The sequence below is a fragment of the Lontra canadensis genome, unplaced genomic scaffold, assembly GCF_010015895.1.
Source record: "Lontra canadensis isolate GAN:19392208 unplaced genomic scaffold, GSC_riverotter_1.0 scaffold4, whole genome shotgun sequence".
In the NCBI taxonomy this organism is placed as follows: Eukaryota; Metazoa; Chordata; class Mammalia; order Carnivora; family Mustelidae; genus Lontra; species Lontra canadensis.
Window position 1 is genome coordinate 40,459,580 of NW_022630998.1, and position 16,425 is coordinate 40,476,004.

The 16,425-nt window shown below is 38.7% G+C and overlaps 1 protein-coding gene across 6 annotated transcripts in view; it reads right to left on the reverse strand.

Moving 5' to 3' along the window:
- Positions 1-51: 51 nt before the first annotated feature.
- The window catches only part of RAD17 (RAD17 checkpoint clamp loader component), a 40,806-nt gene continuing 24,432 nt past the window's right edge, over positions 52-16,425 (reverse strand). For 5 of the 6 annotated variants that reach the window (XM_032849079.1, XM_032849086.1, XM_032849068.1 and 2 more), the window contains 6 exons: positions 16,207-16,292; positions 15,943-16,089; positions 15,183-15,332; positions 13,404-13,524; positions 2,779-2,836; positions 52-718 (listed from right to left, as the gene is read on the reverse strand). In XM_032849079.1, coding sequence (XP_032704970.1) covers positions 454-718; positions 2,779-2,836; positions 13,404-13,524; positions 15,183-15,332; positions 15,943-16,089; positions 16,207-16,292 — 827 coding nt within the window. In that variant the 3' untranslated portion in view covers positions 52-453. The remainder of the gene's footprint in view (positions 719-2,778; positions 2,837-13,403; positions 13,525-15,182; positions 15,333-15,942; positions 16,090-16,206; positions 16,293-16,425) is intronic. The other variant, XM_032849113.1, reaches the window with a different exon arrangement.

Sequence of the window (16,425 nt, forward strand, 5' to 3'; positions counted from 1 at the left end):
ACTGTACAGCATATAAAAATGGTACTTGAGAAGTAAGAGACCATAGAGAAATTGTGGATAAGGCACAAGGTTTATTTACACTCATAATTGCATGCTAAACTGTTTCATAATTCATATTTACAACCCCATAAAGTTTTAGTATTCTAAGTTATTCCTTCACATTCTTTGATATTTGGCATAATGTTCAAACACACGTCATTCACACTGACCTCCTCTCCCACCCACTCACAAGACTAAATAAATACTAGAGGAAAAAAAATTAAGATATTATTTGAAACTTGATCTTCTGTTTACTTCAAAATGACAGAGAAGTCAGTTTCTTGTGCTGAAATACTACCAAGAGTGAAGTATTAAGCTGTCATTCATTTGAAAAGTATATTATCTCTGTTCAACTACCACTGAATAAAATGCACATGAACCTGCCAAGTAGCACCATGACCAGCAGGCTGGTTTCTATGTCCCATCACTCTCATAGTCTTCTATAATCAGCTCTTCTTCTTCCATGTCTTGTGCGGAAAAGGGCTGAGGCTGGCTGGCAGGCAGTTCACTCCCACTATTTTGACTCAAAGGCAGACAGCACGTTTCAGTTTCCGCGGTTTGAGTGGGTTCACCCAGAGCTTCCTCTGCAGGGTGCCCTCCTCCATTAAGATGGGCTTCATCTCCACTGTCTGGGTCTATCAATCCAGGTTCCCGGTCGGTCAGGGCTTCCATTTTCAACCTGCCAGATTCATAATGCAGGCATCATAATAACGAGAAAACGGGTTATCTTTAAATTATGCCATGCATGTGAGAATTATGAAGCCATCTCTAGTCTTTCACTTACCTGACTGAGCTTGCTGTTTAGCCAAGCCCTTTGGTTTATTTAATGGTATAAAATAGTACAAGGTAAATGACAATATGTGAAAAAATTACAACTTACAATATAAATGACTCGATCAATGTCTTTGCTAAAGAGTTCTTACAAATTAAAAATAAAAATTAAATAGAATAGTAAAATGGGTAGGGGCGCCTGGGTGGCTCAGCTGGTTAAGTGTCACACTCCTGATTCAGGCTCGGGTCATGATCTCAGGGTTCAGATCGGCTCCACACTGAGAGTGGAACCTGCTGCATATTTTCTCTCTCCCTAGCCCTCTGCCCTTCCTTCACCTCGTGGGCACACATCCACGCACTCTCTCTCTTAAAAAAAAATAGGAAAAATTGGGTATAAATGGGAGAACTTACATAAAAAATACAAATGGTAACTAAATTTTTCAACCTAATTAGTAATTTTCAAAATTGAAATTAAAATAATGAACTACTACCATCATCTTTAAAACTGGCAAAGACCTTTATTTATTTAGTTAGCTAGTTATTAAAGTTTCATTTATTTAAGTAATCTCTACACCCAACGTGGGACTCAATCCCAAGATCAAGAGTCTCATGCTCTTCTGACTGAGCCAGCCAAGTACCACAAGACCTTTTAGGAAGGTTTTAATAAAACCCAGTGGTGCCAAGAGCTAGGAGAAAAGAATATACTGATACACAATAAGTGGACATAAAACTGGCAAAATATTCCTGGAAGTAATCTGGCAATATAGAACAAAGGCTTCAGAGAAGTGTATATCTATGGATCCAGCAAGTTTATTTTTAGGAATACATTCTATATAAATAGCATTTGATGTTCACAATGATTAAAGCTACAAGGAAAACTGTGATAAAATTGGAAATAAGCTAAATGTACAAAAATAAGGTGTACTATTAAATATTAACTATTAAGCTATATATTAATGTTCAATATTGTCAACATGAATCAATTATAATATTAAATATGGTCATCATGATTGTTTATTTAAGTAATCTCTATATCCAATGTGGGGCTCGAACTCACAACCCCGAGATTGACAGTCTCATGTTCTATCTTGACTGTGCCATCATGAATGACTATAGTAAATAGCACTGACAAATCCTGTCTCCCAAGTTAGATCAAGTAGTTGAACCAGTAACAGCAGTTAAAAAGCCCTTTTAAAACTTTTAAAATTTGACCTTACAAATAAGCTAAGTAGAAATGAAATATAGGTATTGTGTTAATCACTGTATTAGCCCAGAAGTGATTTTGGAATAAAAGGAACAGCACAGATAAAGATTTACCTCTCTATATCTACAGTTTTGTTTTGTTTTGTTTTTTAATTTGTCTGAATCTAATAAGAGAAGGAAGTTAAAAAAAAAAAAAGAGTGCTTTTGTGGTAGTTGCTGGTCAATGCAGGCTTTAAACATAGGCTAAGAACACCTCTGGGCAGGAAAGGTGAAAAGGGGTTTCCACATATGCAAGATTTGTTAAATGAAGAATTTTTAAAATCCCCTTACTTTTATGATTGTGAGCCAGTGAAAATATATGTAATAAAATGATGGATATACAATGCAATCATATGGTCATTAATCACTGGAAATAACATGTATTTCTTAGATTTTACAGATAAATTTTACTGGCTGTATACTTAATAAATAGGTAACAGTCAGTGGACATTTCAGTAACAGGTCTTGAAATAGGTTTTTTTGGTTTGTTATTTGCTTTGTTTTTTTTTTAAGATTTTATTTATTTATTTGACAGAGAGAGATCACAAGTAGGCAGAGAGGCAGGCAGAGAGAGGGGGGGAAGCAGGCTCACCGCTGAGCAGAGAGCCTGATGCGGGGCTCGATCCCAGGACCCTGAGATCATGACCTGAGCCGAAGGCAGAGGCTTAACCCACTGAGTCACCCAGGTGCCCCTTGAAACAGGTCTTTAAAATTAAATCAGCTTACCTTCCAAAGTGTCGTTTCAGAGGAAGCCTTCCAATATCTTGAATAAAAGAAATTTGAGCTGAAACAGATTTTTAAAAAGCTTTAGACAGACAACTCTCTGCAGATAAATGAAAAACAAGCACATAAAAATCATGAATCCTCTGGAAAATTCTAATGAAAACCACAGGATACCATTTCACATTCTTTACGATGTCTATTATAAAAAAAAAAAAGAAAGAAAGAAAAAGAAAAAAGAAAAGTTTCGCAAAGATATGCAGAAAGTGAAACCCTTGGGAATTGCTAGTGGAAATGTAAAACAGTATAACTGATGTGGAAAATGGTAAGGCAGTTCCTTAAAAAATTAAATACAAAATTACTGTATGACCTAGCAATTCCATTTCTGGGTATATATCCAAAAGAACTGACAGCACAGTCTTAAAAAGTATTTGTACACCCATGTTCATAACAGCATCGTTCACAATAGCCAAAAGGTGGAAGCAACTTATGCGTCCATCGGCAGATGAATGGATAAACAAAATGTGGTATATACACACAATGTGGTATTATTCAACCTTAAAAAGGAAATTGATAGGGGCGCCTAGTAGTTTCAAATTTGCAAGATGACAAAATTCTAGGGATTGGTTTTACAAAGTGAATATGCTCATTACCACTGAACTACATACTTAAAAATGGTTTAAGATGATAAATTTTTATATTCTGAAAAAACATTTATTCAGGAAAATCTAACAGCAAGAGTCTGTGGCATTTGAACCAGGACTCACTCCATTGCTTCTTCAGCTTTAGAGAGACTTCACACTAGGTGGGTGCAGCCAAGGACCCATAGGACTCCTTCCCTCCTGTGGCTAGCCAAAAATTCAGGATTCCCTTTCTCCAACCTAAAGCATGGAAGCTCTATCCTAGTAGCACAGCAGGCTGAGAATCCTCCTTCCTCCTTGAACTACAATGGCCCTCACCCAAGTTCCTTCTTTAGGGAAGTGGGTCCACACTGTGAGGGTCCCAGCCATGATGATCAGAGGCTACCTACACTTGAGCACTCACCCAGAACAGTGACTCACTACAGGGGCTCAACAGTAGATTTGAACTGGCTGAAGAAAGAATTAGTCAACTTGAACAAGACTGATAAATACTGTGTAATCAAATAAGAGAGAGAAAATGGAGAGAAATGAACAAAGCTATCAGAGGTATGTGGTATACCTTTAAGCAGGGAGGACCAGAATAAAAGACAAAGGAGTAAAAAGTAAATAAATAATGCCTAAAATGACATAGTAAATAAAGAAATGCGGGGGAAATGCGGGGGAAATGATAAGTAAAACATATATATATATATATATATATGTGTGTGTGTGTATATATATATATACACACACATATATACACACACACACACACACACACACACATATATATATATATATATTTTTTTTTTTTTTAAGTAGGCTCCACACCCAATGTGGGGCTTAACTCCCACCCCAAGATCAAGAGTTGCATGCTCTTGAGGTGCCTCGTTTTGCAGTGGGTTGAGCGCCCAACTCTTGGTTTCAGCTCAGGTCACGATCTCAGGGCTGTGGGATGGAGCCTGAGGGCTCTATCCTCAGTGCTGAGTTGGCCTAAGACTCTTCTTTCCCCACACCCACCCTCCCCCCGACCCCTCTTGCACATGCTAATAAATACTGGGGAAAAAAAAAAGTTGCATGCTCTACCAACTCAGCCAGCCAGGCGGCCTCAAAACATTTCTTTTTACTTTATGTTAGTCACCATACAATACATCATTAGTTTTTGATGTAGTGTTCCAGGACTCATTGCTTGCATATTATACCCAGTGCTCCATGCACTATGTGCCCTCCTTAATACCCATCACCGGACTAACCCATCCCCCCAACCCCTCCCCACTAAAACCCTCCATTTGTTTCCAGGAGTCCATGGTCTCTCATGGTTTGTTCCTCCTTCATTTTCCCCTTCCTTCTCCTAATGTCCTCCATGCTATACGTTATGCTCCACAAATAAATGAAATCTTATGATAATTGGCTTTCTCTGCTTGACTTATTTCACTCAGCATAATCTCCTCCAGTCCCATCCATGTTGATGCAAAAGTTGGGTATTCATTCATCCCTTATGATGGCTAAGTAACATTCCATTATATACATGGACCACATCTTCTTTCACCATTCATCTGCTGAGGGGCATCTCGGCTTTTTCCACAGTTTAGTTATTGGGGACACTGGTGCTATGAACACTGGGGGGAGCATGAGGTCCTTCTTTTCACTACATCTATATTTTTGGGGTAAATACCCAGTAGTGCAATCGCTAAGTCATAAGGTAGTTCTATTTTTAATTTTTGAGGAATCTCCATGCTGTTTTCCAAAGTGGCTGTACCAACCTGCATTCCCACCAACGGTGTAAGAGGGTTCCCCCTTCTCCACAAGCTCTCTCAACATTTGTTGTTCCTTGCCTTGTCAAATTTTGCCATTCTGACTGGTGTAAGGTTGTATCTCGATGTGGTTTTGATTTGAATTTCCCTGATGGCTAATGATGATGAACATTTCATGTGTCTATTAGCCATTTGTATGCCTTCTTTGGAGAAGTGTCTGTTCATGTCTTCTGCCCATTTTTTTTTTTAAGATTTTATTTATTTATGTGACAGAGAGATCACAAATAGGCAGAGAGGCAGGCAGAGAGAGAGGGGGAAGCAGGCTCCCTGACAAGCAGAGAGCCCGATGTGGGGCTCGATCCCAGGACCCTGAGATCATGACCTGAGCCAAAGGCAGAGGCTTAACCCACTGAGCAACCCAGGCGCCCCTTCTGCCCATTTTTTTACTTGGTTATTTGTTTTTTGGGTGTTGAGTTTGAGAAGTTCTTTATAGATCTTGGATATCAGCCCTTTGTAGTGTCATTTGCAAATATCTTCTCCCATTCCATGGGTTGCCTCTTTGTATTGTTGACTATTTCCTTTGCTTTTCAGAAGCTTTTTATCTTGATGAAGTACCAAAAGTTCACTTTTGCTTTTGTTTCCCTGGCCTTTGGAGACATGTCTTGAAAGAAGTTGCTGTGGCCAATGCTGAAGAGATTACTGCCTATGTTCTCTTCTAGAATTCTGATGGATTCCTGTCTCGCATTGAGGTCTTTCATCCATTTTGAGTTTATCTTTGTGCATGGTGTAAGAGAATGGACCAGTTTCATTCTTCTGTATATAGCTGTCCAATTTTCCCAGCACCATTTATTGAAGAGACTGTCTTTCATCCATTGGATATTTCTTCCCGCTTTGTTGAAGATTACTTGACCACAGAATTGAGGGTCCATATCTGGGCTCTCTATTCTGTTCCACGGCCTATGTGTCTGTTTTTGTGCCAGTACCATGCTGTCTTGGTGATTATAGCTTTGTAATATAGCTTAAAATCAGGCAACATGATGCCCCCAGCTTTTCTTTTTCAATATAATATCCTTGGCGCTTCGGGGTCTTTTCTGATTCCATACAAATTTTAGGATTGTTTGTTCCAGCACTTTGAAAAATGCCAGTGGTATTTTGATTGGGATGGCTTTGGAAGTATAGATTGCTCTGGCCAGCAGATTTTAACAATATTTATTCTTCCAACCCATGAACATGGAATGTTTTTGTATCTTTTTGTGTCTTCTTCAATTTCTTTCATGAGTGTTCTGTAGTTTTTAGAATATAGGTCCCTTGCCTCTTTGGCTAGGTTTATTCCAAGGTATCTTACGGGTTTTGATGCTACTGTAAATGGAATTTATTCTCTAATTTCTCTTTCTACAGTTACATTGTTAGTGTATTAGAAAGCAACTGATTTTTTTAATTATTAATTTTTATTAACATCACATCAATTCTTATGTATTAATATTAATAATTATAATTAATCGTATTAATGATTAATATTAATAATCATGTATTATTAGCCCCATTATTAGCCCCATACAGGTCTGTGAATCGCCACGTTTACACACTTCACAGCACATACCCTCCCCAATGTCCATAACCCAACCACCCTCTCCCTTCCCCACCCCCACCCCCGCCAGCAGCCCTCAGTTTGTTTTGTGAGATTAAGAGTCTCTTATGGTTTGTCTCCCTCCCAATCCCATCTTGTTTCATTTTTTCCTTCCCTACCCCCCAAGCCCCCACATTGCTTCTCAAATTCCTCATATCAGGGAGTTCACATGATAACTGTCTTTCTTGGATTGACTTATTTCGCTCAGCATAATACCCTTTAGTTCCATCCACGTCGTCGCAAATGTTGATTCTTTTGATGGCTGCATAGTATTCCATTGTATATATACCACATCTTCTTTATTCATTCATCTGTTGATGGACATCTAGGAGTTTGGCTATTGTGGACATTGCTGCTATAAACATTCGGGTGCACGTGCCCCTTCAGATCACTACATTTGTATCTTTAGGATAAATACCCAGTAGTGCGATTGCTGGGTCGTAGGGTAGCTCTGTTTTCATTTTTTTTTTTTTTTAAGATTTTATTTATTTGACAGAGAGAGATCACAAGTAGGCAGAGAGGCAGGCAGAGAGAGAGAGAGAGAGGGAAGCAGGCTCCCTGCTGAGCAGAGAGCCCAATGCAGGGCTTGATCCCAGGACCCTGAGATCATGACCTGAGCCGAAGGCAGCAGCTTAACCCCTTGAGACACCCAGGTGCCCTATTTTCATCTTTTTGAGGAGCCTCCATGCTGTCTTCTAGAGTGGCTGCACCAGCTTGCATTCCCACCAACAGTGAAGGAGGGTTCCCCTTTCTCCACACCCTCACCAGCATCTGTCGTTTCCTGATTTAGCAACTGATTTCTGTACATTGATTTTGTATCCTGCCACATTACTGAATTGCTGTAGGAGTTCTAGTAATTTGGGGGTGGAATCTTTTGGGTTTTCTACATAAAGTATCATGTCATCTGTGAACAGAGAGTTTGACTTCTACTTTGCCAATCTGAATACCTTTTCTCTTTGTTGTCTGATTTCTGTGGTTAGGACTTCTAATACTGTGTTGAACAAAAGTGGCGAGAGTGGATATCCTTGTTGTGTTCCTGATTTTAAGGGAAAGGCTCTCAGCTTTTCCCCATTGAGAATGATATTCGGGGTGGGTTTTTCACAGATGGATTTTATGAAATTGAGGAATATTCCCTCTATCCCTATACTCCAAAGAATTTTAATCAGGAAAGGATGCTGTATTTTTTCAAATATTTTTTTTGCATCAATTGAGAGGACCATATGGTTCTTCTCTCTCCTCTTATTAATGTATTCTATCATATTGATTTGTGAATGTTGAACACCATTGCACCCCAGGGATGAATCCCACTTGGTCGTGGTGGATAATCTTTTTAATGTACTATTGGATCCTATTAGCTAGGATCTTGTTGAGAATTTTTGTCATCCATATTCATCAGGGATATTGGTCTGAAATTCTCCTTTTTGAAAGGGTCTTTGCCTGGTTTGGGGATCAAGGTAATGCTGGCCTCAAAGAATGAGTCTGGAAGTTTTCCTTCTAATTTTTGAAACAGCTTCAGGAAAATAGGTATTATTTCTTCTTTGAATATTTGGTAGAATTTAACAGGGAATCCATCAGGTCCTGGACTCTCTGTTTTTTGGGAGGTTTTTGATCACTGCTTCAATGTCATTACTGGTTATTGGTCTATTCAGGTTATCCATTTCTTCCTTGGTAGTTTCCAGTTTTCCAGGAATGCATCCATTTCTTCCAGGTTGCTTAATTTATTTGAATATAGTTGTTGATAATAATTTCTGATAGTTGTTTCTATTTCCTTGGTGTTAGACATGACTGTCCCCTTTCATTCATAATTTTATTAATTTGGATCCTTTCTCTTTTTTTGGATAAGTCTGGCAAGTGGTTTATCGATCTTATTAATTCTTTCAAAGAAACTGCTTCCAGGTTCGTTGATGTGTTCTACTGTATTTCTGGTTTCTAATTCATTGATCTCTGCTCTAATCTTATTTCCCTTCTAGTGCATGCATTGGGCTTAATTTGTTGTTGATTCTCCAGTTCAAGGTGTAAACATAGTTTGTGTATTCTGGCTTTTTCTATTTTCTTGAGTGAGGCTTGAATGGTATGTATTTCCCACTGAGGACCACCTTTGCTGTACCCCATTGGTTTTGGACTGATATGTTTTTGTTCTCATTGGTTTCCATGAATTGTTTAAGTTCTTCTTTGATTTCCTGGTTGACCCAAACATTCTTTTTTTTTTTCTTTTTAAGATTTTATTTATTTGACAGAGAGAGAGTGAGATCACAAGTAGGCAGAGAAATAGGCAGAGAAAGGAGGAAGTAGGCTCCCTGCTGAGCAGAGAGCCCGAGGTGGGGCTCGATCCAGGACCCTGAGATCATGACCTGAGAGAAGACAGAGGCTTAACCCACTGAGCCACCTAGGTGCCCCCACCCAAACATTCTTTTTTTTTTTTTTTTTCCCACCCAAACATTCTTGAGCAGGATAGTCTTTTGCTTCCAAGTGCTTGTATTTCTTCCAAACTTTTCCTTCTGATTGAGTTTCAGTTTCAAAGCATTGTGGTATGAGACTATACATGGAATAATCTCAATCTTTGGTATTGGTTGAACCTGATTTGTGACCCATTATGTGGTCTATTCTGGAGAAAGCTCCATGTGTGCTAAAGAATGAGCATTCTGTTGCTTTAGTGTGGAATGTTCTGTATTTATCTATGATGTCCATCTGGTCCAGTGAGTCATTCAAAGCTCTTGTTTCTTCGCTGATTTTCTGCTAAGATGTGGAGTGTTGAGTCTCCTACTAGTAATTGTGTGGAGTGTTGAGACTCCTACTAGTGATGTATTATTATCAATATGTCTTTCTCTCTCTTTTTTTTTTTTTCAGTATGTCTCTTTATTTTGGTTAACAGTTGGCTTATGTAGTTGGCTGGTCCCATGCTGGGGGCATAGATATTTAAAATTGTTAGATCTTCTTGTTGGATAGATCTTTTAAGAATGATATAGTGTCCTTCTGTATCGCTAACTATAGTCTTTAGCTTACTTTGTCTGATATGAGAATTGCTACCCCAGCTTTCTTTTGAGGTCCGTTGGCATGAAAGATGGTTCTCCATCCCTTCACTTTCAGTCTGAATGTATCTTTAGGTTCAAATGAGTCCCTTATAGACAGCACATGGATGGGTCCTGTCTTTTTATCCAACCTGTAACCCTATGCAATTTTATGGGAGCATTTAGGCTGTTTGTGTTGAGAGTGATTATTGAAAGATATGATTTTGTCATCATCATGTTGCCTGTGAGGTCCTTGTTTCTATAGATTGTCTGTGTAAATTTCTGTTCTATATCACTCTTGGGGTCTTTCTTTTATAGAACACCCCTTAATATTTCTTGCAGAGCCAGCTCAGTGGTCACATATTCTTCCAGTTTCTGCCCATCCTGGAAGCTCTTTATCTCTCCATCTATTCTCAATGACAGCCTTGTTGGAGAAGGTATTCTTGGTTGCATGTTCTTCTTATTTAGTACCCTGAATATGTCTTGCCAGCCCTTTCTGGCTTGCCAGGTCTGATGTTACTATGATGTTCTTCCCTCTGTATGTAAGGAATCTCTTCTCCCAACTGCCCTTAAGATGGCTTCCTTGGTTCTAAGACTTGCTTGTTTTATTATTACATGCCAGGGTGCTGGTCTGTTCTCCTGGACTTTGGGAGGGGTCCTCTCTGCCTATAGGACAAAAATGTTGTTTCATTTCCCAGATTAGGGAAGTTCTCAGCTACGATTTGCTCAAATATATCTTCTAGTCTTCTCTCTCTCTCCACCCCTCCCCTCAGGGATCCCCAAAATTCTGACATTGGAACATTTCTGGCATCACTTATTTCTCTTTTCATGGATTTTAAGCCATTTGTTCCAGGTCTCCTCCTGTTCTATCTTTTCTATCCATTTGTGTTCTAGATCACTAATTTGTTTTTCCGCCTCATTTATCCTAGCTGTTAGTATCTAGATTAGGGGCGCCTGGTTGGCTCAGTGGGTTAAGCCTCTGCCTTCAGCTCAGGTCGTGGTCTCAGGATCCTGGGATCGAGCCCCACATCAGGCTCTCTGCTCAGCAGGAGCCTGCTTCCCCCTCTCTCTCTGCCCGTCTCTCTGCCTCCTTGTGATCTCTCTGTCAAATAATCTTTAAAAAAAAAAAAAAAAAAAAAGGTAAAATCTTAAAAAAAAAAAAGAGTATCTAGATTAGGGGCACATGGGTGGCTCAGTAGGTTAAGCCTCTGCCTTCAGCTCAGGTCATGATCTCAGGGTCCTGGGATAGAGCCCTGCATTGGGCTCTCTGCTCAGCAGGGAGCCTGTTTCCCCCTCTTTCTCTGCCTGCCTTTCTGCCTACTTGTGATTTCTTTCTCTGTCAAATAAATAAATAAAATCTTAAAAAAAAAAAAAGTATCTAGTTTAGACTGGATCTCATTGATAGCATTTTTAAGTTCTGCCAGATCAGCTCTCATTTTTGCCCTTAGAGGATATATGTTGCCATTAATGGTTTTCTCCATCCTAGCTACTGTCTGCATAAATGTTACCTTGAAGTCTATTTCTGACATCTTTTTTTATATCCATATCCATTAGTTCTGTAGCAGAGGTCACAGTCTCTGAATCTTTCTGGTGCTGGGGTTCCTCCCTTAGTCATTCTGTTGAGGAATGGTTGAGGGAATGCACAGAGTCCGAATTATTGATCACAACTCAAGCAAGATGCCCCTATTTTATAGAGACCTTAGGGTTGTCAGCCTCTTGTTCTCCCATCCTGTCTTCTGGGGAGGGACCTGCCTTGCTGTTACTCAATCTTTTTTGGGCAGAGTTGCCCTGCCCCTTGTTGGTGGGGGATAGACTGAGTGAAAACTGGTTTTTTGAGGCTTTTGTTCTCTGGTAGCTTTCCCTGGCATCTTTCTGCATTTCTTCCAACAGAGCAGAAGTGATCATATCTAAACCTCTGTCTCAGAACAGAGATAGCGCAGTCTGTTCTTCAGTGAGCTTTCCAAGCTACACTATCTCTATTTTTGTCTGTGCTGCTAAAACCACAGCATCCTGAATTGTGTGCACCCCACAGAAGCACTCTTAGTCCTCACTTCCAGGTCCAGCCATGTTTCTGCCCTTTGTCTTTCTAAAACTGTCAGCAACCCCCAGTTCGCATGTGCGCCCCTGCAGCTTCAGGTTTCAGCTTGGGGGGCTGCCCTAAAGTCCTTCCTCCACCTCTATGGTATTTGACTCTGTTCAGTCCCCAGCGCGAGAGCCTTTTGCGCTCCAGTGGTATAGGATCCCAGAGGCTCCCTCCCACTTCCGTTTATCTTCCAATATCTGCCCATAGAATCATGGCTCCCTGCTTCATACCTCGAAACTAAACACTGAAGATATCTGTTCGTAGAGATCCAGATATATCCTCCTATGTCTCAGGCAGATTTTGTAGGTATTCAGAGTGGTGTGGTAGATATCCAGCTTACTTCAGGGGACTGGCTAAAATAGGGTCCCCTATCCTCCACCATCTTTGCAACCTCCCAAAACACCTTATTTTTGACTGAATTTTATAAACCCTTCGACGTTTGTTAATCCAACACTGTGAGGGGTCTTGCATTCTCACCTTATAAAAGATTCACTACAGAACAGAATTAGGATTTTTTTAAAAACAGCTTTTTGATATGAAAAACTGAGTTTGTGATCCCATAATCTGAATTTTTAATTAGTAGATAAATGGATCTCCAGATAATTCCAAAATAAGTAGTCTAAACCAGTACTAGATAATAAACCGGGAAAGGTGAGAATAAACTCTGTGGTGTTAGGCTAAAACAGAATGCATTGTTGTGAACTCATGGTTTACACACCCACATATACACACACACATGCACACACACTTTCTAGCTTTGTTCCACTGAAACGGCCTAGACACAATGATACTCCAGTAGCAAGGACCATATCTAGTGTCCTGATCCTAAATTCTTTTTTTTTTTAGGCTATATGCCCAATATGCAGATTGAACTCACAACCCCTAGATCAAGAGTCACATGCTCTATCAACAGAGCAAGTGAGGCACCCCCAGATCCTAAATCCTAAATACCATTTCCACTATAAGGAACCAGGGCTCCTGAAATTCCTAATTCCAGGACTAGGGCAGGGAAGTATAAAATGATCCTGGATTTTTTATATTTATAAAAGGGACATCAGAGAGGGCTTTCTCTTTGCTCTGCTTTCTGCCATGTGAGAATATAATATGGCAGCCATCTACAAGGTAGGAACAAGGTCTTCACCAGACACTGGATCTGCCTGTATCTTGATTTTGGACTTCCCAACCTCTGGAGCTGATTTAGTACTTATTTATAAAATATGGAGTGCTATCCATGATAAGTGTCATATGCCAATTAAGCATATGCCTAATGTTTGTATATGCACAGAATAAAGTCTACAAGAATTTCAGTCTTTGAAAAGCAATTACCTGTGGTTATAGGAGACTTTTAGCTTTTACTTTATATATACATCTGTATTGCTTTCTTCCTTTTAAAGTAAAAAATACGTATTAATTCTGGATCAAAAAATAAAGGGAAAAAAAAAACTTAGCCCACTAGAATATAGCAATGAGTTGACCTACAGAAAGTTATGAAGTTGTAAAATACTAATTCTTGGGATAAATAAAAACCCATGTTATTACCTGGATTTCTCATTGGAATGGTTAGCAAGGCAAGGTATGGCAACAGCTGAGTTTGGAGGCATAAAGCTGGTAAGCAGAAGTCAGAAAAAAGTGCTTTTGCTGTCAAGCAATTTTCCCGATACTGTATAGAAAAAAAAAGATGAAATGAAAAGTAAAAAAATATGGAGATGTATTCCCTAGACAAACTAAGTTTACTGTATCCCAAATTGTGTTTATATACCACATACTTTTAAGAGTTTATGTAATTAGTTTTTATAACTGTCCTAACCTTACCTAATAAAGCATTTTACCTATAAAACTATTTCCTATTTGACATAACAGCAATAAGACTTTTTTTTAAGAGACTTAAAGGTAGAAAGAAAAAAAATCTTAAAAACGAAAGGAATTTTGCTATGAGCATACCTCACAAATTATGTGAGGGTTTGTTTCTCAGTTAAAAAAAATTACTTTCTTTAGGTAACATGGGTAGATTGCTAGGCTGAGGAGGAGAGAAGCACAATCTGCTTTCAAGGACCTTACAGTTTTACAGAGACAATCTGTATGGAACTATAACGAAAATTAATATTTGTGTTATAAAGAGCAAAGCAAATCAATAAGGGACATAAACTGGTTAAAAGTCATGAAATTCTCCAAGAAATCTGTTGGAAAAATGTCTTAGGTAACGAACTGTAGGCTCCTATTTAGCCATATGATTTACAAACTGGAAGACATCTTAGAGATGACATAGTCCAAGGGCCACAAATTTGGATGCTGTAGGAGACAGGCAGGTATATAAATCAGTGCAGTGAGACAGCTGGGGAAAGTAGTACCCACTACTCCCATCTTCAAGGGACAGATGTTACTTGACTTGATCAGATTGCTGCCATGTAAAAACATAGACCAGTGCTGCCTTACTTTACATTCTTTTCAGGAGTCAGAGGAATTCTGAGCCAGAAATCTGTATATGAATTTTAATTATTATACTCATTTTTTAAAGATGAAAATTCATGAAAAAAAATCTTTTTGTGTGCAGTATTCAAAGTGGGGGGGCCACCCATTTTTGATTGCTAATGAATCCTCCACATTTAAAGCTGTGGAAACTAGGGGCGCCCAGGTGGTTCAGTGGGTTAAAGCCTCTCTGCCTTTGGCTCAGGTCATGATCCCAGGGTCCTGGAATCGAGCCCCGCAACGGGCTCTCCGCTCAGCGGGGAACCTGCTTCCTCCTCTCTCTCTCTGCCTGTCTCTCTGCCTACTTGTGATCTTTGTCTGTCAAATAAACAAAATCTTTAAAAAAAAAATTAATTAAAAAAATAAAGCTGTGGAAACTAAGTGCACATTAGGTAAAATAATCCATCCAGATGGTTAGAGGCAAAGCAAAGATTTACCTTTTTTCCTTTTTTTTTTTTTTTTAAAGTAATCTCTACACCCAATGTGGGGCTTGAACTCACAACCCTGAGATTAAGAGTCACACGTTCTTCCAACTGAGCCAGCCAGGTGCCCCTATTTTTAATTAAAACTAAAAGATAATTATAACGATCCTATGAATTCAATAATAATCAACTAAGAAATAAAATATGTACTTTCAAATTTTTAGTGTTTTTTCCTTAAAAATAATGAGGCATTTAAGAAGAGCGTCCTTTTTATGTCTTACTATAATTCTAAGAAAATTGCAGGTGTTAGCAACTATTTCTTACTTATAATAAAACACTTTTTTAAAACTTACAAAAAATAATTGCTTTACTGAAATATAATTCACATACCATAAAGTTTACCTATAAAAAATTAAAATTCTTTTTTTACCTTTTTATTTATAAGAAACCACTGGGGTTTGTGCAAAGGTCGAAAACTTGATCCTCCTCCTTGGCAATGAGCAAATCCTCGGGCTTTGTTGGAATGTATCACACCTCTTGTAGCTATGGATATACTATATTGATTGAGTAAAGACCGTGTCTAAAAAGGAGACAAAATGTAAAATAAAGAAAATAAGAGATTTATAATGCAGTGCTACTACTGGTACTGCTGATGCCAAAAAAATACTAATCATATTTACTTAATGTATGTTCACTGTTCTTTTTAGTATTTATTGATTTATTTTAGAGAGAGAGAGAACATGCACATGCGTGATTCAGGGAGGGGCAGAGGGAAAGAATCTTCAGCAGACTCTCTGCTGAGTGTGGGGAGGAGCACCAAGTTCAGGGCTTGATCCCATGAACCATGAGATCACAACCTAAGCTGAAACCAAGAGTTTTATTACTGTTATTAAGAAGTTACATAAGGGGCCCCTAGGTAGCTCAGTCGGTTAAGCATCTGCCTTTGGCTCACGTCATGATCCCAGCTTCCTGGGATCAAGTCCCGAGTTGGGTTTTCTGCTCAGCGGGGAGTCTGCTTCTCCCTCTGCCCCTCTCCCTAGCTCGTGCTCTCTCTCTCTCAAAAATAAATAAAATCTTAAAAAAAAAAAAAAGAAGTTACGTAAGATGTCAAATAATGAGGGGTAAAAGTAAACTTTCTAAATTCTGAGGAAATATTCATAAACAAAAACAGTTAAGTCAAATGGTCTTACATTCCAGTCACTGCTGAGGATATCTGCAAAACTCAGAAAATCGCTGGCTCTGACAAGATCATCTACTTCCACGAAGAAATCTATGTAGTTTTGGTGAAGATATAAATTAAATAGCTCTCCAGGCATGTGTGACATTTCTACTACTTCCTATAAAAAGAAGCATACACACATAATTTAGTAAAATGCAGTGGTTAAACGTACATATGCATGAATGTAAATAATATATATCCTGTAAAAAGTACTAAATATTATTAAAGACTTTACCTCAGGTTGAACAAGTAAGGTATCCCGCTCATACTCTGATAAATGCGAAGGCAACCGAGGAGAATCTATTTCTGCTAAAGATGCTCCTATAAAAAAATTTCTGGAATTATTAAAAATAGCACCACCTACAGTTCCATAGAACCACTCATTGGAAGTTTCTTTCAACACTTTAGACACATAATACCAAACATATTAAGCAAGATGTCAAAAATAAAAAAA